This window comes from Acomys minous (assembly GCF_964271855.1).
Source record: "Acomys minous genome assembly, chromosome: 4".
In the NCBI taxonomy this organism is placed as follows: Eukaryota; Metazoa; Chordata; class Mammalia; order Rodentia; family Muridae; genus Acomys; species Acomys minous.
Genome location: NC_140486.1, coordinates 20,630,436 through 20,651,906, shown reverse-complemented (window position 1 = coordinate 20,651,906; position 21,471 = coordinate 20,630,436). Strand labels below are relative to the sequence as shown.

Below are 21,471 nucleotides of genomic sequence, written 5' to 3'. Positions count from 1 at the left end.
GGCAGTCAGTTTATGGAGTTTTAACATTCAGTTCTGTCTTTCAATCAGAGAGAAACAAAAATAAATCTAGGTTGCAAACTTGACAAACATTAACATTTACTAAAAAAAAAAAAAAAAAGTAGTCCGGCTAATTTCTGTTTCAGTTCAATACAGAATCTGCCTGAGCTAATTTAAGGAAGGCTGGGCTTGCTTTAGACCGCTTTGGAAAGAATCTTGCAGTTGGGCTGTTAAGATGAGGAGCTTCTCAGTAGTTGGGGGCCAAGGTTTGCTGGAGAAGATTGCATCATTGACTTTAAGGTGCCCACAGAGGGCATTCAAAAAGTGCTGCCCATCACACAGTTTCCCGTTTCAGAGATGACACAGGATTAAGCAGCGTGCTCAGTATGTACTTGTTTTGTTTTACCTGGAGAACAGAGCAGTGTCCTACGGAAAATGAGCCACCTTTAGTTAGGCCGTTTACTTAGGCTACTTATTACATAAGCCGTGTTGGCTGGACTTGGTCATGTGATGATTTTTCTGCTTTAACTTTTGAAGAAGTTTTTCTACCAGTATTAAATAAAAGGTGGCTGACAGGTCACTATGACAAAACTGCTAAGCTGCAGCAAAATACTCTACTAATCTAACCCAGCATTCAGATCACGGTGGCCTGCAGACCCCTGGATGCAAAGCTTTCACTTGGGGACAGAACTTGGGGACAGACTGCTACAGAACAAGCTGACACTGTGCCTCCCCTCTCCAGTCTAAGTCACAAGACAGCTTACTTTGTTAAGCATACCTTCATCTTCCAGCTTTGAACCATTTGTAAACCTGTACTTTACAGAACATTGTAAGAAATCACGAAGTTTGCTCATTTTCTTATTCTTTTTGAAAATTTCATGCAGACTGCCCCTTAGTAAAATGATTTCCATCAGTTCAAATGCTAATGTTTTAATTCTGGAGCTTGCCCAAGGACAACAAAACCTTAATGCAACATGGGAAAAAAATGATAAATTGTGGCTAGAATAGTTTAATTATTTTTCCAATTTTCGAGAATATTATTTGTAATCTCTAAGGCCAAATCAAACTGTAACAGATCTAACGCTCCAGCCTGAGGAATATCCCAGGTGCTAAGACAGAAGAGCAGCTTGCCCGCCACGCCCCAGCCTCACCCCATCACGCTTGTTCTAAGTCCCAAAGTACCTGAAGCTTTTGGGGAGAGCAGCGAGGTGTGGGCAATGTGGCAGGCAGGCCGTAGCTTGTTTATATGCTTACAAGTTGACTTTTACTGAATATTCTGGTTATATAGTCAGACAAAAGGGGTCAGAATGAGGCAGCACAGAAATTAGAGAGCAGAGTGTGAAACTCAGTTATTAGTTACTAGACCACAGAGAAATGAGAACGAGCTACCTACCTGCCTACCTGCCTACCTACCTATCTACCTACGTGAATGTGGGGTGGGATGTGGGGCGTGGGGTGTGGGGCGCAGGTGCACCACGGTGAGGGTGTGGACACAGAGGGCCACTTGCAATTCTCTCTTTCCACTATGTGAGTTGGGGATTGAACTCAGGCTGACAGGCTTGGTAGGCAATTAAGTGCCTTAACCTGCTGAACCATCTTGCAGGCTTCAGAAAGAGAGATCTCTTACATTTTTATTTATTTTTATTTTATTTTATGTGCATTGTTGTTTTGCCTGCAGATATGTCTGTGTGAGGCTGTCAGATCTTGGAGTTACAGGCAGTTATGAGCTGCCATGTAGGTGCTGGGAATTGAACCTGGGTCTTCTGGAAAAGCAGTCAGTGCTCTTAAACACTGAGCCATCTCTCCAACCCAGAGATGTCTATTATATAATTGTTTCAATTAGAAAGAAACTTCACATACCAGTAGTAGATATTTTAAAACTATCCAAAGGGAGACCAATTTAAATTTTTAAAAAATGTGACTTACATTTAATTACTCGTCTCTTCAAATTCAGTTTTAAAACTCAAAGTGAATTTGTTTTTTGCTTAAAGCAATCTATGGACTTCATGTAGACATTTCTGTTTGTGCTCATAACAGAATGTCAACATGCAGCAGTAAGAGGAAGTAGAGACCCAACCATTTTGTCTAAGGAGCTGATCTAAAAGTTAGGTGGGAGTGATGAACACAAGATGGGACAGAGATTCATGACAAATAACAAAGCTCGGAACACGCTCACTGTGCCTGGTAACAGGGAACAGTTGCTGGGTCATCTGTCTGTGCAGAGCTTGACCCCTGAAGAGCCAGGTCCTCGCTGCTCTCCACCACTGAGGAAGGGGGCGGGGGGGGGGGGGAGATGGGGATGGGGTGGTGATGGTGGTGGTGTGTGTTAATGTGGTCTTTTGAAAACATTCAAATGATAGTAACATATATTATTCTGTGAGGAGGAAAAAAAATCCCAAAAAAGTAATAAAATGAGAAACAGTAAATAAAAATTTAAGTAAGTATCAGTAGAAACAAAACTGACTTCTTTCTCTGGAGAAGCAGTACTCTGAAGGAGGCTGGGTATTTGGCCTCAGAGCTGACAACGGTGTGTGGAGGGAACACCACAGGTGCACCTGCACCTCTACAGGTGTGGCCGGCTGGCCATCATGGCTTGTCATGACTGTTTGGCTAGCAAGGCTGGTTTGCCAGCTGCCAAAGCTCCAATGGCAGGAGATCATTGGGCCTTGCAGAGACGCCTGCGAGGAGTCAGGAAGAAGCAGTGCCCTGTTGACAGTGACTCACTTCCAGGGACACACACCCGCGGGCTCTCTGGCTGATGCTGCATTTTCAGTTTGTTGTCCTTTCAGCTATTTCCTCTCCAATGAGATCACAGCATGATCTATGCGTCCTACATAAGATTGGAATCAGCGGTCAAAAGCAAAGTGCCCATCTGAGCTGTTAATTGTTGCAGAGTGCAGTAGCTGAGGTATCACTGTCAGAGACACAGAAAGTGAAGGAATTCCCAGAACCAGCAGAAAGAGGCCAACCTTTGAGGGTTTCCACCTGCTGGTAAAAGCTCTCTCAAACAGATAATACATAGCCCATGCTACCCCAAACATGGCTGCTTCAAAAGGATGAGAGCTCAGCAGAGAAGCTGTTTGTATGGTAGAGAAAAGTGGTCGGAAAGGCGTCCTTGGCCATACACTGGTTATCCTAGGAACCTGAACAATGAAAGGAAAAAAGAAAACAGCAGGGCAAAGAAAAGGAGAAAATGCTGAACAAGTGGCCTACAAACAGCAATTACACACTGTGAAAGAAAAACAAAACAAAACAAAAACAACATGAAGATGGCAATGGTCCATGCTGACATCCATGAGGACGGCAATGGTCCATGCTGACATCCATGAGGATGGCATGGTCCATGCTGACATCCATGAGGACGGCAATGGTCCATGCTGACATCCATGAGGATGACAATGGTCCATGCTGACATCCATGAGGATGACAATGGTCCATGCTGACATCCACTCATTTCGTGAGCCACGAGTGAAGCAGTAAGTCACAACCCAAGGTCACATAGCACAGACACTGTGGCTGTTCGAACTTGGTGGTCTGTTTAAGCACTCCAGTTCTCCCACGTGAGGCTGGCTATGATGCAGGTGGAGTTCCTGGCTCCTGTGCCCACAAGCCCAGCTGTTCTGCCTGGGAATGTCCTTCAAGACAGCTGCTTTTCACTTGAATGGGCAATCAACATCAGTAATTTGACCAAATAACAATAATAAAAAAAAGTACTTAAACACAATAAAATAATTATTAACTGCAAAACATTCCTGCCATTTTCAGTTGAAGGGATGAATATGTTTCCCACTTACTGAACTAGAAAACTTCACTGTCAGTGATTTGTACAAATCCACCAACTCCTAATGAGAGGTGACCAGTGAGAAAAGCCATTGTGTGGAGGAGGCTTTCTTTCTCTCAGCTGGTGCCCTGTGCACTTGAGGACTGCCCAGCTTGACCTCCATCCCTGCCCTTTAACCTGCACTCTCTGTGTGGCCCTCGGCTTCCTTCCACTGCCTGTTCCCGAGCCCTTCTCAGAAATAGTTTTCTGCTCCTTCTCCACAAAGATAACTCACAGTTGGACCTGGCACGCCCCACAGTTCACCCTCACCAGCAGCCTGTGCGCCTTGCATGTGGCTGACCGGGCACGCCCCACGGTTCACCCTCACCAGCAGAATCTCATGGAACCCAGGAGGATGGCTTCAAACTTACTATGCAGCCAAGGATGACCTTGAACTTCTGATCTTTTGCCTCAGCTTCCCAAGTGTCAGGATGTGCAGCACCACATCCAGCTCTGTAATAATTTGTTCATACTGGCTAACAGGGTTGGATTTTAAAGTCCACCTTCCTGTGTTGAGTTATTTTACAGCTGGTAGGCCATTAACAAGGCTGCACTTCATCAAAGAGCAGTTTCTGGTTTTGAAACATGTTCTTACTCTGCAGCCTAGGTTGGCCTGAAACTCACTCTTATCTCAGGCTGGCCTTGAACTTGTGGTAACCCTCTAGATGTTAGGACTACCAACCAGGCATACCACTATGTCAGGCAGGAACAGTGACTCATGATGATGTAAGTGTTAGAAAAAACTCATAAAAAATGGCCATTATCCCATGAAAAAGTAATTTTGAGACAGGGTTTCTCTGTGTAGCCTTGGCTGTCCTGGAACTTACTCTGTAGACCAGGCTGGCCTCACACTCACAGAGATCTCTGCCTCTGCCTCCTGAGTGCTGTGGGTGGAATGTTGGCAGACACCTTGCATCTTGTTATATTTTGAAAGTTCATGAGGGAAACCAAAAGGAACAGTCTCTTCTCTGTGAGCTGCTCTACTGTGAGGAGTAAGGAGAAGCTGCTAGGCCGCTCACAGGACAGCTCTGAGCCTGCGTTATAAACACACTAGAAATCAAGCTACAATGGTTGTACATGGTCAAAACTCTCCCTGCTCTGTTCAGATCAAATACTCTAGTTAGATTATGCTAAGAACTTTCTGACAATTTTAAGTGCATTAATATCCTCTAAGAGAAAGAAAGCATTTCTTTAAAAATAACTCACCGGTAAAACTTCTGAAGACGAGTACTCAAAATAAACCAAAGACTGGGCAAACAACAAGCATGGCCAGAGCCCATTTCCTTAGGACACCGAGCACAAGACTGCTAGAGGTCGTGCTACCCTGGGTGGGCTTTTCTCCTTGTAGTTGGGAAACATGCCTCCTTCCTTCCTAGACACATCCCTGCTCATCCTTTGGTACTTACAAGAGAGCGCGAGCTCTGCCTGGAGGGCGGCAGAAACTGCCTCACGTTCGTAGGAGTTTCCTTTTCAATGGAATGCCTTCTCTGGGGTGGTTGCCGTCTCTCTGGCTGGGGTGTTGATGAGATGGGCAAGAATTTTGGAGGCTCTAAAGATTTAAGCAAATAAATGAACTCTCTTAGAAGATAAAATCATGGACTCTGAATTTTTCAACAGATAACCTTTTGCACTGTGCAGCAACACTGTATTCAAAGACAGAGGACTTACTTCAATGGAGAGCGTTTTATAAGATGGCAGCTCAGGGGAAAGAGATAGGATTGTTCCAAAAACTGTTTTCAAGATAAACTTGCTATAGAAACAGCAAGAAAAATGGTGTGTATGTGGGTGTGTGTGTGTGTATGTGGGTGTGTGTGGGTGTCTATGTTTTCGTTCTATGCTTTTAATATCCATTCAAGTTCACATTAAAGCACATTATGATTAACCTTAAGATTTGTATTCCAAATGACCCATGTTACTATTCATAAGCTTTACAACAGAGCTCCCTATTCCGATTTTTAAAACATAGAATACACATATTTTGTATGGCCCAAAATAAACCCAAACTACATCAAATTTCAATTGTACTCTTCTTTTACATTCTTGGGTCTGCTAAGCAAGGATTTTTGCCTCTGAACTATATCTCCAATACTAAGCAACAGTGTTTGGGATAATCTTTAGTCTGAGTGGTTCTGGATTCACTATGTGAAAACATATGGATATATTAGAAACAGGCTATGCCATCACATTTAGCACTTCCTCTTACTGTACTTGCAAAGCAGGGCTGCTTCATGCAGTGGGGGAGGAAGGTGAGAGGTGACATAGTCTTTGGATTACCCCATGAAGGCAAACTACTAAGGTAAACGAAAGACGTAATTTTCACAGCCAAGAAATTATACTGAAATCCATTACACAATTTGATGGGTACTCTATAATATTCATTTATTTTGAGACAAGATCTCATGTAGTCTAAGCTAGCCTCAAATCTACTACATGGCTGAGGATGACCTCAAACTACTGATCTGATCTCATCACCTCCTCCTCCTGGGTGTTGGGATTACACGCTTACACTACCGTGTCTGGGTTTTCTCGGTGCTGGAGTTCAAATCTGGGGCTGTGTGCACACTAAGCGATCATCATCCACAGCTGAGCAACGCTCCAGCTCGAGGCCTCGCTAATGTCTAATGGTCCTGGCCAAGGACGCCTCACAGCTAACAACCAAAGCAACTCTTAGTGACTTAATTCTTTTTCGTTTATTATTTGTATGTGTGTTATGCAATATGAACACAGCTGTGCATGCTGTGACAGTGCACATGTGAGTGCCACAGGACCACCCTTGGAAGTCAGTCAGTTCTCACCTTCCACCATGACAAGGGTTTTCACCCTCGGAGTCATCTTGCCTGCTGTCTTTTGCTTTTTATATGATCTGTTTGAATAACTCCAGTGCTATGTAATCTTGGGAAGAAGCAGCAGGATTGAGAGTGGAAAGCCAGACTTAGCTACGCGTCGAGCTCACGGCTATCCTGCAGTACACGAGCTCCTGTCTAAAGGAGTATGGGAAACTAAGCCAACATTCTAACAACACCTTTTTTACAAAAGGATTTGTTTCTACTTTATGTGTATGTATTTTGCCTGCATGTTCATATGTACACCATGTGTGGGGCCAGAAGAGGGATATACAGATGATTATATACTGCTATGTAGATGCTAGAAATCTAACCTAGGTCTTCTGCAAGAGCGGCCAAGTGTTCTTAGCTACTGAGCCATCTCTCCATCCCCCAAGAATATCTTAATATTTAATAAATTAATTTTTAACCCTTTAATAATTTCACATTTCTAAAGGCCTTTAAAAATCTCTTAATTTTAGACCCTGTATTCAAAATCCACTGCCCAATAGCTATAAAAGTGTTTACTACTTACACATGTCTTGGGCGTGACTGTATGTATGTTACACAAGGCAGGTAGGAAAGAATATGGTTATCTAGTGCTTCTGAGATTACATTCAGACTAGCAAGTCATTAGCCTGAAAAACATGCATGCACACAAGCACATGCACTGCTGACTTATCTACATATGTGCTATATATATAAACGTGCCTTATCTAGTTAAGGTAACTGTCCCTGCAGCCTGGGAAGACACCTAAGTTGTCTGCTTCTGACACTGAAGTGCAAGGGTTAGCTTTATAGAGCCCAACTGGCCACAGCCCACTGTGTGGCCCCTCCTTGAGTGTTTGGAGGTATGCACTTACTCTTCCTGGTGCACATGGCCTCCAGCACAGGGTCCTCATAGAGGGAAGGAGACGCACTGCTGCTGCTGCTGGACTTGTGCAGAGTTTCCTCCTGAAAAGGCAAATCCGTGAGCTTCAGATCCTGTGCTCCTTAACCCTAGTAAACAGACACTTTAACATGACACACCAAATTATAAGTCAGAGGCTCAAGGCAAGCTAGAGGTCTAAAATTAGGGATGAGCTCATGTCCTCACTTTGCCTAACCGAAAGTGATGGGGCAGGGCTGGAGAGATCAAGCCAGTAAACACCATTCCTCCATGGTCTCTGCTTTGCTTCCTGCCTTCAGGTTCCTGCCTGAGTGTCTTCCCTGGATTTCCTTGATGGCAGACACTAAGTTATGAGCTGACATAAACCCATGAAGATGGTGTTTACCACGGCCACAGGAAAGCGAACTGGAACAAGAGCTTTATCCACGGCCCCCGACCCCAACACTTTTCTTATAATGGAAACTGAATTTCCCAGTGTTCTATAAGGTCCTGAAAGACGGGGTGCTGGTGTTGGGTGGACTTAGCTGTAGTTTGCATTCCATTTCTAGCTGTTGGACGTTATACTTCTGTGTGCATCTGATGTAAAAATGGCTCTGTGTTTAAAACAGGGGATACGGCTGTTTCTCAAGATAGGAGGAAATGTTCAGGTAAACTGGAAAAGCAAGTGCGTGGGGAAGGAGGAGGAGGAGGAGGAGGAGAGGAGGGATTGAAAGATGGAGAGAGGAGGGAAGACAGGCCTCCTCTCCCTTCCTGAGACTTCTCTCTACTTAGAATTTTTGACTTGGTTTGTTCATTGCACAGCGTCAGCTAGTCAGCAGAGCCACAGTCATAGAGTGAGGGTTAGAGGCATAAGGAAGACGTGTGCTTGAGTCTGGCTAGTGGGGAAAGCCGCATGAGCACACTATGGCATGGCACAGAAACACGCGAAATACCCTGTCTGTCTGCTACATGCACCTAATCAGTACTGTGTCTAAGTTTGGGCCAAGCAGGGAAGACCTAGCAAGCTGCAACGCACATTCTGACACTCATAGCTCAGCAGATGGAGGCAGCTCGGCCTGGATGCAGGTGTGGAAAGGGAGGATGAGCACTGTCCCCTGAAGGGCACAGCGTACAGCAAAGACTCCAGGGAAAACAGCGCTCTTGTTGGCACTGCTCTTACGGGAAGAGCACTCCTCCATGGGTCTATGTATATCGCAGGGGAGAAGAACCTACAGAAATATGCCTCAACTTTATTTTCTCCTTCTCAAAACAAAGATGAAGGTCATAGGAGTTTTAAGATTGTTGATTTATCTTAATCCAACTTATAATCACACATCTGTTTATAGCCACGGATCTCAATTTCAGTAGCTACTTTCTAAGCATATCCACTGCTCTGGTCTGTAGTAATGACAGTAACTGACCTTCCTGCTACCCGTATTAACGTCACTCTTACCTTTCTGACTGAAACATGAGAAGAGATGAGGAAACAGGTCAAGGAACTGGGTGAGCACAGGGTCAGAGGGCACACCCATGCATGGCATCCTTACCTCAGAGTCAGAGCTGTCCAGCTCAGCCAGGGTCGGGGCTTTGAGGAGCTTCTTCCGCTGGGCAGGCCCCTGCTGGGCAGCGCTCAGCCCGTTTTCTTTTGTTTGAGATGTTACACCTCCATTCACCACAGACGATTCCCCAACACGCTTTGGAGATTCCGGTGTGGTGACATCTAGTCAGAGAAAGGCAAGAGCTTACCTTTTCTTGAGCCAGGAAAGGTAATGCGTGCCGGAAGCACAACCATTTGACAGCATTTCCATGTCACACAAATAAAGCACAAAGGCTCAGTACAGTGATGCCATGCCTATGCGTATGGAACACTTGTTCAAGCTATGGTCAGATGAAAGGAAAGCCTAAGGTGAATAACTATATTCACATTTGGAGTTCAGGACTCAGAACTGGGAGAAATCCTAGACAAGTAACTTTGACTTCTTGCTTCCCAGATAAGCAGAGGGAGGCTCGCAAAGTGACGGTTCTAAGTGGTGGGTGGAGGGCAGATACAGCACACAGTCTTCCTAGGAATAAGATCTAAAAGTGTCTTAAAAAGCAAAGCAGCTAAGAATCTATACTTGCACAAACACATTTACGTAAGCACAAAGAATCTGGGACAAGTCCCCTCAATACATCGGATTTAAATTCTTGAGGGCTCACATCTGAATGAGAAAGCCCTTCAACTTCTGAGAGAAGTTGGCGTAATGCAGACAGGGATCAAACTCTTCCCCTATTGGTAGCTGTCTGGGTAAGCCACCTAACCTCTAACGTGCTGTGCCTAGTACAGTCAATGTTAGCCAACAGCAACACTGGTTTTCGGCTCTTCTAAAGTAACCCAAGCCCTTGACTGGCACTGGTATGGGCCAGAGCCCAAGGCCTGCTTTTTGGTACTCTAGCCTACAATCCTCCAATGCAAATGGAATTGACTTTCTTGAGCATTTCAAGTAAAGACTTAACACGAATTACCACTAGTGTCTAATTATAAAATTAGAGAAGGAAAATGTGGCAATCAGTGCATATTTAATGTGCAGATCAGAGCGATCAACTGCTCTTTGCATGCAGAACCATCTATGAAGCTTCTGTTGGGTAACAGTTTCTAGACACCAAACTGTTAAGGACTTTGGGAGGGGAAAGCTTTGTAATCGAAGGCTATTTTTCTCTCAACAAGTGATATCTATATACCTGAAGTAGCAAACATTCAGTATTTAAACATGTTCTTATTTTATTGACTTTTTTTTTTTTTTAAAAGATAGGGTCTCATGCATACTAGGCTGGCCTTGAACTTGAACTCACTGTATAGCTGAGAAGAACCAGCTTCTGATCCTCTTGCCTCCACTTCTGGTACACTGGGATTACAAGTGTGTATCACCATGCACAGTTTATGTAATGTTGGCGCTCTCACCCAGTAGCACTCTACTGAGCTACGTCTACACCTTCAACTCCTTTATAATTGTGTTCTTACGTTTTCCTTGACATTATTTGAAGAAACAATATATAACATTTCTTATATAATATGCACAATTTCTAGGCAGGTAAGATGGTACTTGTCTGTAATACCAGCATGCACAAGGCTAAGGCAGGAAGGCTTATGATGAGTTTGATAGCCTGGGATACATGGCAAAAAATTAATAATTTTATGATTTGTATTTTTATAGATCAAGGTCAGAGAACAGGTCCTCCTAAAATTAAAGGTTCAGACAGGCTAGAAAGGATGGGAGGATTGAAGAAAAAAGAGGAGCAGAGAAGAAAAAGAAGAAAGAGCTATTCAAATATTAATAATTTATCATTTTAGGTTAAAAAAAAAAAGCTCTTTTGAGCCCTGGTTGGTATACAGCTCAGGCAAACCCTGACTGTGCGGCAGTCCTTCTGCCTGTCCTCTGTGTGCTGGACTATAGTGTGTCCAGCTATTACAACTGGCTGGGTAAAGTTTTAGTAAAAAAAAAAAACCTGAGACCATGTTCACGTATTTATTTACTTTGTTATTACCATCCCAGGTATTCAATAGCTAAGACGAATAAATAATTGGTTATAGTAAAGTAAAAGGGAAAAATGGAAACCATAACAAGATTTTATATAAATTAGTTGTAAAGGTGAAAATCCTCTTTCACAAGGACATACAGAGAGAGGCTCTTTAGAAAGGTATTTTAAAAGTTTTCCGGGAAGCAAAGATGGAAGAATAAAGTATCAATGATTAATTTCTATTTAAGAAAAAAAGAAGTCACACTTGGTAGCTCACACTATGATCCCAGCACTTGAGAGAGCAAGGCGGGAACATTGCTAGGAAGGAGGCTAGCTTGGGGCAGGGGGTAAGACCCTGTTTCAAAACAAGCAAATAAAAACAATAACAAAAAGAAAAAAGGTAGTAAGTGTTTAACGTGATCTTAAAGAGTACACTTGTAAAACTTTCACTTTATGTATACCTTATAGTATATACATCCTACAAAACTTACTCATACTGCTGTTGTAGTTAATTGTCTTAAAACAACTATTGAGTTGGGCATGGTGGTGCACACCTTAGTCCCAGCACTCAAGGGCAGAGGGAGGAAGATCTCTGTGAGGTCAAGGCCAGCCTGGTCTATACAGTGGGTTTCAGGGCTACATAGTAAGACCCTGTCTCAAAAACAAAAAAACCCAACCACCCAAAAAACAGCATAAACAGATAAAAGTCAAGCTGCACACATTCGTGTCCTTTCTTAGTCACCCATGTTTCAGAAGCTGGTGACACAGTGCACCTCTCATGGGACAAACCCAGCTCCCAAGACTGGGTTCCCACTGTCAAGGCAAAGAGATTTTACTCTCTAGTCTATCTATTCGTTACTATTTACTATTTACTATCTATTCATTTACTATCTTGTAAAAAGGTATTATATCAGACCCACATATTTGGGGCTGTTATTGCTTAAGAAAAACTTAGAAGTCATTTAAGGTATATTAAACCTTTAAGAAATATATTTTTTATATGTATATGAGTGTTTTTGCCTACATTAACGTATGTGCATCAGATATGCACCTGTGGAGGCAGAAGTGGCTGTTGGATCCCAGGAACAGATGGTTACAAGCTGCCATACCTTGGGAACTGAACTCATGTCCTCCGGAAAAGCAATGCTGAGCCATCTCTGCAGACTGAGGTGGATTAAATTCAAATTGTGTTGATGGTATTTAATACTGTGTAGGTTAGAAATACTTAAATGGTGTGAGTGTGATGGCTGTTCTTGGTGGTTAACTTGACTAGTTCTGGAAGTAACTAAAGCCCAGGATGCTGGGACTGGGAAGAGCCACTTTAACTTGGCCACACCTTCTGGTGACAGCTATATAAAGAACACAGAAGAAAAAAGTGCTTGCTCTCTGTCTTTTTGCCCTCAATCTCACTGGTGTACCTAAGACCATCTGAGACATCCAGCCTCTTGGACCAAACAACAATGGATTCTTGGACTTTCTGTCAGGAGACAGGCATTACTGGAATAGTTTGGAACACAAATCTGTAAGCCAAGACACTCTACTAATCATATACACATTTATTATATTTATATAATAGTTATTTATATACAGATTTCATTTATCAGTTCTGTGTCTCTACAAAAGCCTAATACAACTGGTAGAACCAAAAGCCTGGTATGGTGGTACATGCCTATAAGCCCAGCACTTGGGAGGAGGAGGCAGGAGGATCACCACGTTCAGTGATCAAGGTCTGCTTTGGATGCAAAGTGAACTCAAAGTAAGCCTGAGCAACCCTGCCTCAGAACAAGAAGGACTGCACTGGCGAAGTGCTTGTTTAGTACATGCAGGGCTCCGGGCTCACCAGCAGCAGATAAAATCCCGTGTGGAAGCAGGCAACAGCCCCTGGACGCTCAGCACTCCGCAGGGGGAAGGAGGAGGGTGGGAAGTCATCCCACCCCAACAAATAAACACACTCAAAAGAGAAAATGATAAAGAGCTAGGCAAGTAACTCAGGTGGCTTAGCACTTGGTCTACCCTGTGCAACACTCTGGGAATTCAGGCCACATTAGCGACACACACACACACACACACACACACACACACACACACACACACACACACACACACACAATGGGGCAAAATGACCTATGAACTGATGTTTAGGGAGAGCCTCTAACTGACAGGGGCTGCCCTGGCTCACTTCATTGTGATGCAGGGATAGGAGAAGCTTTCCAACAGCTCCACGGTTGCGATGAGGACAGCAGCTGTCATGCGTGTCACTGACAGCGATGACGGAAACAAACATCTGTAGTAAGTAAAGCTTTCAGAGGAATCTGACTGGGAAACGGTTCTGTCAGGAGGCGTCTGGCGAGCTCCAAGCTAGATACTGTGCAGTCTTACTGCCTGTAAGAGCTGGCATGACATATTTTAAGGAGTTTGATTATTTATATTTACTATTGAAATAATACTATTATTTCAGTATATTAAGGGAGAAGAGGCAAACTTTTAAAGACAGTATTTCTTGAGGGGGAAAATGATATTTATATATAAAACAAATGTTAACGATACAAAATAGAGATGGTTTTTAGAAATTATGTCTAGATCCAGAGTCTAAAAGGCATACCCATGATATTAAATACTTGAATAATTCTGTCTGCTGCCTTATTTATTTGGAGGAAATGTGACGGGAATATGAATTATGTATTTAATATTTGTATAGAAAAATAAATCAGACTTACCTCAATTGATGCTGAATGGCTTATTAGGATTTTCACTAAGAAACATGTCTAAGGCACACTTGAACAGGAGAATATACTTCTTTATGGCTCCCTCAACACTCAAGTTCAAAGTCATTACCTATGTCACATGTTTAGGCGACTTACGCCTTAGTTTGTTCATTTTTCTACTAATACGATGTACTTTAGTCTTTAAGCTGGAAGGATGGACTAATCCCCCCCATTTACAATCTGGGACATTTGAATAGCCAAGTGCAACAATGAAAACAAAAGCAGCACAAAGGTTGACAGTGAAGCTCGGGGAGTCAACACAGACAGAGCACAGCACACAGTGAACGCTGACAGCAGTGCTGCCCTGCTATACGAAGGACTCAGGGTTTTTTCCTGATACAGGGCCACCATGAGCCTGCAAGAACACCAGAGATCATGTGGAGATTATGTTCAGGAGCATGTGCACTGTCCTGGTCAGGCGCATACCAGCCAGCAGGCCATGGGTTTAGGTAGCCGCCTTCTCCTTATTCAACCAATGGGACATGACCAGTAGATCTCCAGAGTGACACGGTATGGAAGGTATTTGGCCAGCTTTTAGAGATTAGTCATAACACACATGGTCCAAAATTTTGGTTTTATTTTCCAGGCTAAAATTTTTACAGGTTCACTGCACAAGTGGTTCATAAAATAAAATTAGCCACTGGACAAAGAAAATAGAAAAGGCTCTTTGGTGGTCAGTCAAAAATAGTTAAGTGAAGACCAAAATAGGAGTCATGTTTGACAGCTACAAAAATAAACAGAAAATTTAAAAAGCATGTGGAAACTGGCTTGTAGTTAGAAGACAGTAAACATTCAATAATAACACTAGAAAAAGATACTAGAACTCACTGGCTTGTTAAACATTAATTTGTTTGCCAACAATTATTTGTGACATAAGCAGTCTACAACATCTCAAAGAAAACATTGCCTCATTTTAGATGGAAACAGTGACTTGTGAAATTAAAATTTTGAATTTGCAAAATATCTTTTAAGAATTAAGGAAAATATGAGAACTTGCTCATTAATATATTTAAATTTTTATTTTAAAAAGGAGCTAAATTTATCATCAAACATAGCCACCTTCTAAACATAAAATGTAAAGCGTGCTGTGAACTCAGGGCACATGTCAGAAGAGGCCCTGATGGTGATCTGTGGCCAGCAGAGCCATGAATGCAGGCTCTGCCCATGAAGCAGAGATGCACAGAAGGCGGGTTCTGCCCACTGGGGCACTCAGGGTTTCAGATAACAGAGCACTTCAAAACTGTTTCTTTCCCTTACAGGAAAGGTCTGACCCAGCGAGAGCGCCCACACACTGGGCAGCGGAATCGACAGCCTGCCGGTGGCAGGCCAGCTCTTCTGTGAGGCTGCACACTCACTGTGGCTTTAATTACATGTACTGCTTTGAAATAGGTAGGCTATTTTATTTTACTGACCACAGCTTAAAAGAAAGCTTTTCAATTTTCTTTTCTGACATGTTTAAACAAGCAGACAAATGAATGTGACTCACAGAAACCACACAACCATGTCAGGTGTGAAAGTGCTTTTTTTTTTTTTACCTGACAAGTCAAAACTGTAAGACATGCTAAGTGGCCGCATTGCTGAAAAACAGAAAACAAACAATAAAGAGAAAGTAATACAGCCATTAGGGATAAACAGAGAATAGCACAGGGCTAAGGGCCAGAGCTCTCACTGACACCTGGGGTCTAGCCAGAGGCTAGTGGAGACAAGTCTGAAATATAATGAAACCACACAAGAGTCTTATTTCCAGGTCCATGACAATGATAGAATAACAATAAAAATAAAAAATAAAGTTTTAAAGACTACACTAAGAATGAAAACAAGGTAAAGAGAAAAAATATGAATCCTATCTCCCAAGAAGCAGGAGCAGCATTCCTTGTCTATGCAGTGGTCAGTTTTATTCAATTATGTTATGTTCATCAAATAATAAGTATGTTGTAAATAATAATGTTTGATGGTCAGGAACTAAGAGTTTCAGAATTTCCATCCGCATGTGCAGGTGAGATAGATGTTCAGATGTTTCAGGAATAGGGATTTTGTGTTGATGATACTAGGTTTCCACTCGCCATTCAAAAATAAAATAATCAGTTCTAAACGTAAATATATTACAGGTTTCCCTCGCTAAGTTTACAAGTAAAACCCACACTCTCAAACCACTCTGTAACCACATTGCTAATGTCTTCCGCTGAGCTGCTCTGGTACGTGAACGCTATTTGAGTAAACTGACCGCCGCACACAGAAGGAACGGGAGATGAGGTTCACTTTCTTCTTTTCCTTTTTTGTGTTTGTCAGGCTAACTGAATGTGCTTTATGCAGGGAGGAAAGGACTCTGCCCACGTTGTTGTTTGTTTGTTTTGGGGCTGAGTGAAAGCCCTAACCGAGGCTCTCACTGTCAGCTCCATATATCACCAGTGAAGGAAGGGTCAGAGTAATTAAGATGTTTATAAAAGGAAAATATCAGTGACACAAGCAGAGGTTGAGGTACAATAATAGTAATTTCAGATTTGATAAGCAAAACAATGGAAAAGGCCTATACGACAGTAGAGGGACAGGTAGAACACCATTTCTGCATTAGTAGAGGGATAGGTAAAGCATCACTTCTGCATTGGTAGAGGGACAGGTAGAACACCATTTCTGCACTGGTAGAGGGACAGGTAGAACACCATTTCTGCATTGGCTGGGAGATCATGTCCTAATATATCATGGTTTGATTTATATCTAATGATGAAAGATGTTCAGACCATACACACCGTTACACCAGGAGAATAGAGTAACATATTGTAGGTTTTTTCATTATTTATTTTGTTTGTTTTTCAAGACAGGATTTCTCAGGGCTGGAGAGAGGGCTCAGTGGCTAAGAGCACTGATTGCTTTTCCAAAGGACCTGGGTCCAATTCTCAGCACCCACATGGCAGCTCACAACTAACTACAACTCCAAGATCTGACATCCTCATACAGACATACATGCAGGCAAAACACCAATGTACATAAAATAAAAATAAATTAATTTAAAAAATAACAGGATTTCTCTGTGTAGTTGGCTGTTACGGAACTCACTTTGTAGACTAGGCTGGTCTTGAACTCACAGAGATCCTCCTGTCTCTGCCTCCCAAGTGCTAGAATTAAAAGTGTGTGCCACCACTGCCAGGCTCTTTAAACATTTTTAGTCTTATTTTTTATGCACAGAAGTGTGTATGGAGGCTGCAAGACAAGCTTGGGTCTCACCATGGGCAAGGCCTTCCATCTCTGACTTTATGTCATGCCTTTCAAATGGCCTGGAATTACCAGTGAGCCTCAGGGATCCTTGGCCTCCTCCATCTCCCGCAGGCAGGAATTCCCAGCATACACCACCTTTTGTATATGCACCCAGCATTTGTACATGGTTTCTAAGAATGAACACAAACCCTCCTGCTTGAAGGCTAGTGCTTAGTGACTGAACCATCCCTCAGCCCTCACTGTTATTTTGGAATGTACAAGTTCACGGTGGATGCCCAGAGACGTTTGAAAATGAAAATAATACTCTTTAGGCGTTAAGACATCCCTCCACTATCTGCACTGTTTCTACTTGGAATTCCAAGGTGAAAATACAAAAATATTTAGAGAAATATGTTTTTTCAAGTTAACCCTGTCAATCCTATCCTAAGCAAACACTCAAAATACAGGACTACAGAAAAAAACCAACACGATGGAACAGGGGTGGGGAGCCAAAGTTCTTACCTTCCATTTGAGAGTTAAGATTAGTTTAATCTCAGAACTCTAGAAGCAAGAATCCTAGAAAATTCACCTTCTTTTAAAACTATTTCTGTGTGTGTGTGTGTGTGTGTGTTTGTGTGTGTGTGTGTAAGAGAGTCCTCCTGCCAAGTGGGTCCTCCTGGAGCTGAGGCTGGGACTGTCAGATTTGGTACAAGTGCCCTAAGCAGCTGATCCACCTCCCCAGGCTCTGAACAATCACTGTCTACAACTGCTCTATTCTAGGTGCCGTGAGGCATCATGGGCTGATATACAGTACGTGGAACACCATCTGTCCTTTAACTGTCTAAAGCATGGTTCCTTTCCTCACAGTCAGCCTTTATGTCAAATCTCAAGAAGTGAAACAGGAACATGTTTGAGGAGGCCTGCTATGAGAGACTGGGTCAACAGTCCAAAAGCTCCCAACCTGTGACGTCAGCTCTCAGGAGGCAGAGGCAGGAGGATCACTGCAAGTTTGAGCCCAGCATGGTCTATATACTGAGTTTGAGGCCTGTCAGAGCTACATAATAAGACAATCTAAAAAAAAAACAAAAACAAATTACAGAGTCGTGAGTGGTGGCACAAAGCAGTTCTTAGCTACGAAGCAAGTCTGAGGAGTACTTGAACATGAGACACTGTCTCAAAAAAGGAAGCGACCAAAAAAGCTCTGAGTAAGAAAGTCCTGGGGGTGGGCGTGGTGGCACACACCTTTGATCCCAGCACTTGGGAGCCAGAGGCAGGCGGATCTCTGAGTTCGAGGCCAGCCTGGTCTACAGAGGACCTTCCAGGACATCCAAGGCTAAGATTAGATTGCTTCACTGATGACTCTACCAACCTTAAAGACGAATTAATTCTAATCTTTTCTGAACTGTTCTAAAGCACAGAAGCGGGGGGCGGTTGGGGATTTAGCTCAGTGGTAGAATGTTTGCTTAGCAAGTACAAGGCCCTGGGTTCTCTCCTCAGCTCTGGGGAAAAAAAGTCACCGCCTGGCTTACCTTCCTGGCTTTTGTCAGGCGGTGATGGCTCACCCCTTTAATCCCAGCACTTGGGAGGCAGAGGCAGAGGCAGAAGCAGGCAGATCTCTGTGAGTTCGAGGCCAGCCTGGTCTACAAAGTGAGTCCAGGACAGCCAAGGCTACACAGAAAAACCCTGTCTCAAAAAATAAAATAAAATACAGGATAGGGAGGAACACTGAAACTAAAACACAAAGAAAAGAAATAAAACCTCAACAAATACTACCAAAGCATTCCAGCAGCACACTAAAAGGCCATACTCTGTGACTAAGTGGGGTTATTTCTGGGACACAGGATAGAATGAATCTCAGTTAGTTTTTATTACCTTAACACAAACTAAATTCACTCAGGAAGGAGAATTGAATTGAAGAGTCCTCCGACGCAGACCAGTCTGGAGAGACTGACTAGGATGGTGGGTGACGAGGGAGGATGCTAGCTGAGCAGAGCCAGGGAGCATGCACTGTAAGCAGTGGCCCTCCTTCCCCTCCTTGGTCCCTGCTCCAGTTCCAGTCTTGACACAGTCTTGATGGACTGTGACCTGGACCTGTAAGCTGCAATGAGTCTCCTCCTCCCTAAACTGCTTTCAGTCAGAGTGTTTACCAAAGCAAGAGGAAAAGCAAACCAGAAGCAAATAACAGGATACATAACTAACAGAATAGAGGATTTAAAAACTCATATGGTCATCTTAAAACACTGCAGAAAAAACATTTGACAATATGACACTCTCAGGTTGAAAACTCAACAAGCTGGGAATCCAAAGAAATTACATTGCTGGGATTATAGATGTGTGTTCCCAGGAAAATCCTTTTTCTTTTCTTCTTTTTTGTTGAGGCAGGGTCTCACCATGCAGACCATGTTAGCCCAAACTCGCAAAGATCCATCAACCTCTGTCTCTCGAATGTTAGCATTCAAGACATGTGCCACCATGCCTAGAGATTAAATTTAGGGCCTCACTCATAAGCACTCTACCATGAAACTATACTCCAGGTCCCCAGAGAATCTTCTTTTAAAATTAAAAAAAAAAAAGTTTATTTAATTTTATATGTGTGAGTGTTTTGCTTGCATGTAAGTATGTATATCATATACACACATGTATATACTTTCTTTCAAGGGTCAGAAGCATGGGGTAGGAGTCAGGTGGCAGACTCCTTGGAACTGGAGTTATAGACAGTTGTAACTGGGATTTGGACCCACGTCCTCTGGATGAGCAGCGAGTGCTCCTTCCTGCTGATTCACCGCTCCAGCCTCTTACCTCTCCATGGGAAGCTTAACAGTAGTTTTCCCAGAAACAGAGAAGGCAATCCCGCAATGCCTATGGTGTGAATGTGAGTGCCCCTCTGGGCTCATGGGAGACCACGGAGCCTACAGGGGGCAGGGAGTGACTGACAAACATTAGGCCATGAGGGGAGGCCTGGAAAGCACTTGTAGACCTCATCTGCCTCACAATCCTGACATTCCTGCTGCTACAGGACCCTTACAGCTGAAAAGCTCCTTTTCCTTACAGGGAAAGGAACTTGCTGACCACACAACTCAGAGTTAATGTTCAAAATACAGAACAAATGCTAACAACTCAATAATAAAGTAATTGATGGCCTTGATTAAAAACTAAGCAAAGAGCCAGAGTGGTGGCACACTCCTGTAATCCCAGCACTCTGGGAGGCAGAAGCAGGTGGATCACTGTGAGTTCGAGGCCAGCCTGGTCTACAAAGTAAGTCCAGGACAGCCAAGGCTACACAGAGAAACCCTGTCTCGAAAAACCAAAAAACTAAAATAAAAGAACCTAAATGGACAACCCAGAGGTGACACAGAAATAGTTCACAACTACAGGGAACAATGCTCAAACATCAATCATCAATCACTAGGGAAACAAAAATCAAAACTATAATGAGAAATCACCTTAGACATGCCAGGAAGGCCACTGTCTAAACAGGCTCCCCAAAGCCCCGAGTGGGGGACAAGGATGTAGAACTAGGGCATTGGTGCTGCTGGAGACACACACAGTGGTACGGCCACGATGGGAGTCCTTCAAAACAGAGCTGGGGGGTGGCTCACCGGGTCAAGGGCTTGCTGCACAGGCATGGTGAGTTTGGATTCCCACCACCCATGTAACAGATGTGACCCCAGCAGTGGGAGGGGTGGAGATGGACGAATTCCAGGGCATACTGAGCCCGCTAGCTTAGCTGCGACAGTGCACTTCAAGTGAAGTAAAAATTTCTGTCTGAAACATATGGCAGACGATGGCAGAAGATCCCCTCATGACCTCTGGCCTCTGCATATACAGAAGTACACGTACACACACACACACACACACACACACACACACACACCCCATTAGAAGGATTCTCAAAGAAATGAAGTAATGCTATGTATCTATCATCTACAGTTGTACACGGTAGATTTTAAGGGTTTTCTTTCCTTTTTTTTTTTTTTAATCATGATCTTATTTAGTTCTTATAGAAAACTATAACAGAGGTAAGATCTTTTATCTCTTTTTCTGCTGATAGCTGTGTTCAGAAAGGGAAAGAGTGCTAACTTTGTGTTCAATTGCTGTGAAGAGACAGCCTGACCATTGTAACAGCATGCTCTGGTGCTTTGCATTTGATGTTAATTATTTTGCTTTTTGAGATCTGGTTGGTGTGCAGACAAACATATTTTCATATATAATTGTCTTTGCTTTGTAACTTTGTTGTCCCTAATTTAAAACTGGTTGGTTAATTAAAAAAAAAAATGCTAAAACCTGGGCAGGGCAGAAATGGGGGGCAGAATGAAGGTTCATGGGCTTTAGGGACAGAGGGTCACAGGAGGAGAGAGGTAAAGGAGAAAGAAGGTGCAGAGCCGCCGTGGGATAGAAAGAACCACGTGGCCCGGGAGGAGAAACCCTGAGGCCCCGAGTGGAGAGAGGCGGCCCGGACGGGAAGCAGGTGCAGGTGTTTTGGGATTATGGATGGAATTAGCTCTCCTA

The 21,471-nt window shown here is 43.2% G+C and overlaps 1 protein-coding gene across 4 annotated transcripts in view; it reads right to left on the bottom strand.

Annotated features, from left to right (window-relative positions):
- SPIRE1 (spire type actin nucleation factor 1) overlaps positions 1 to 21,471 on the bottom strand; it is a 115,909-nt gene that overhangs the window by 9,708 nt on the left and 84,730 nt on the right. Inside the window, exons 9-13 of one of the 4 annotated variants that reach the window (XM_084780310.1) lie at positions 15,306 to 15,347; positions 9,055 to 9,227; positions 7,503 to 7,593; positions 5,224 to 5,366; positions 2,967 to 3,140 (exon numbers count right to left, since the gene is read on the bottom strand). In XM_084780310.1, the coding sequence (XP_084636436.1) occupies positions 2,967 to 3,140; positions 5,224 to 5,366; positions 7,503 to 7,593; positions 9,055 to 9,227; positions 15,306 to 15,347 (623 nt within the window). The remainder of the gene's footprint in view (positions 1 to 2,966; positions 3,141 to 5,223; positions 5,367 to 7,502; positions 7,594 to 9,054; positions 9,228 to 15,305; positions 15,348 to 21,471) is intronic. The other 3 variants (XM_084780312.1, XM_084780311.1, XM_084780313.1) reach the window with 3 other exon arrangements.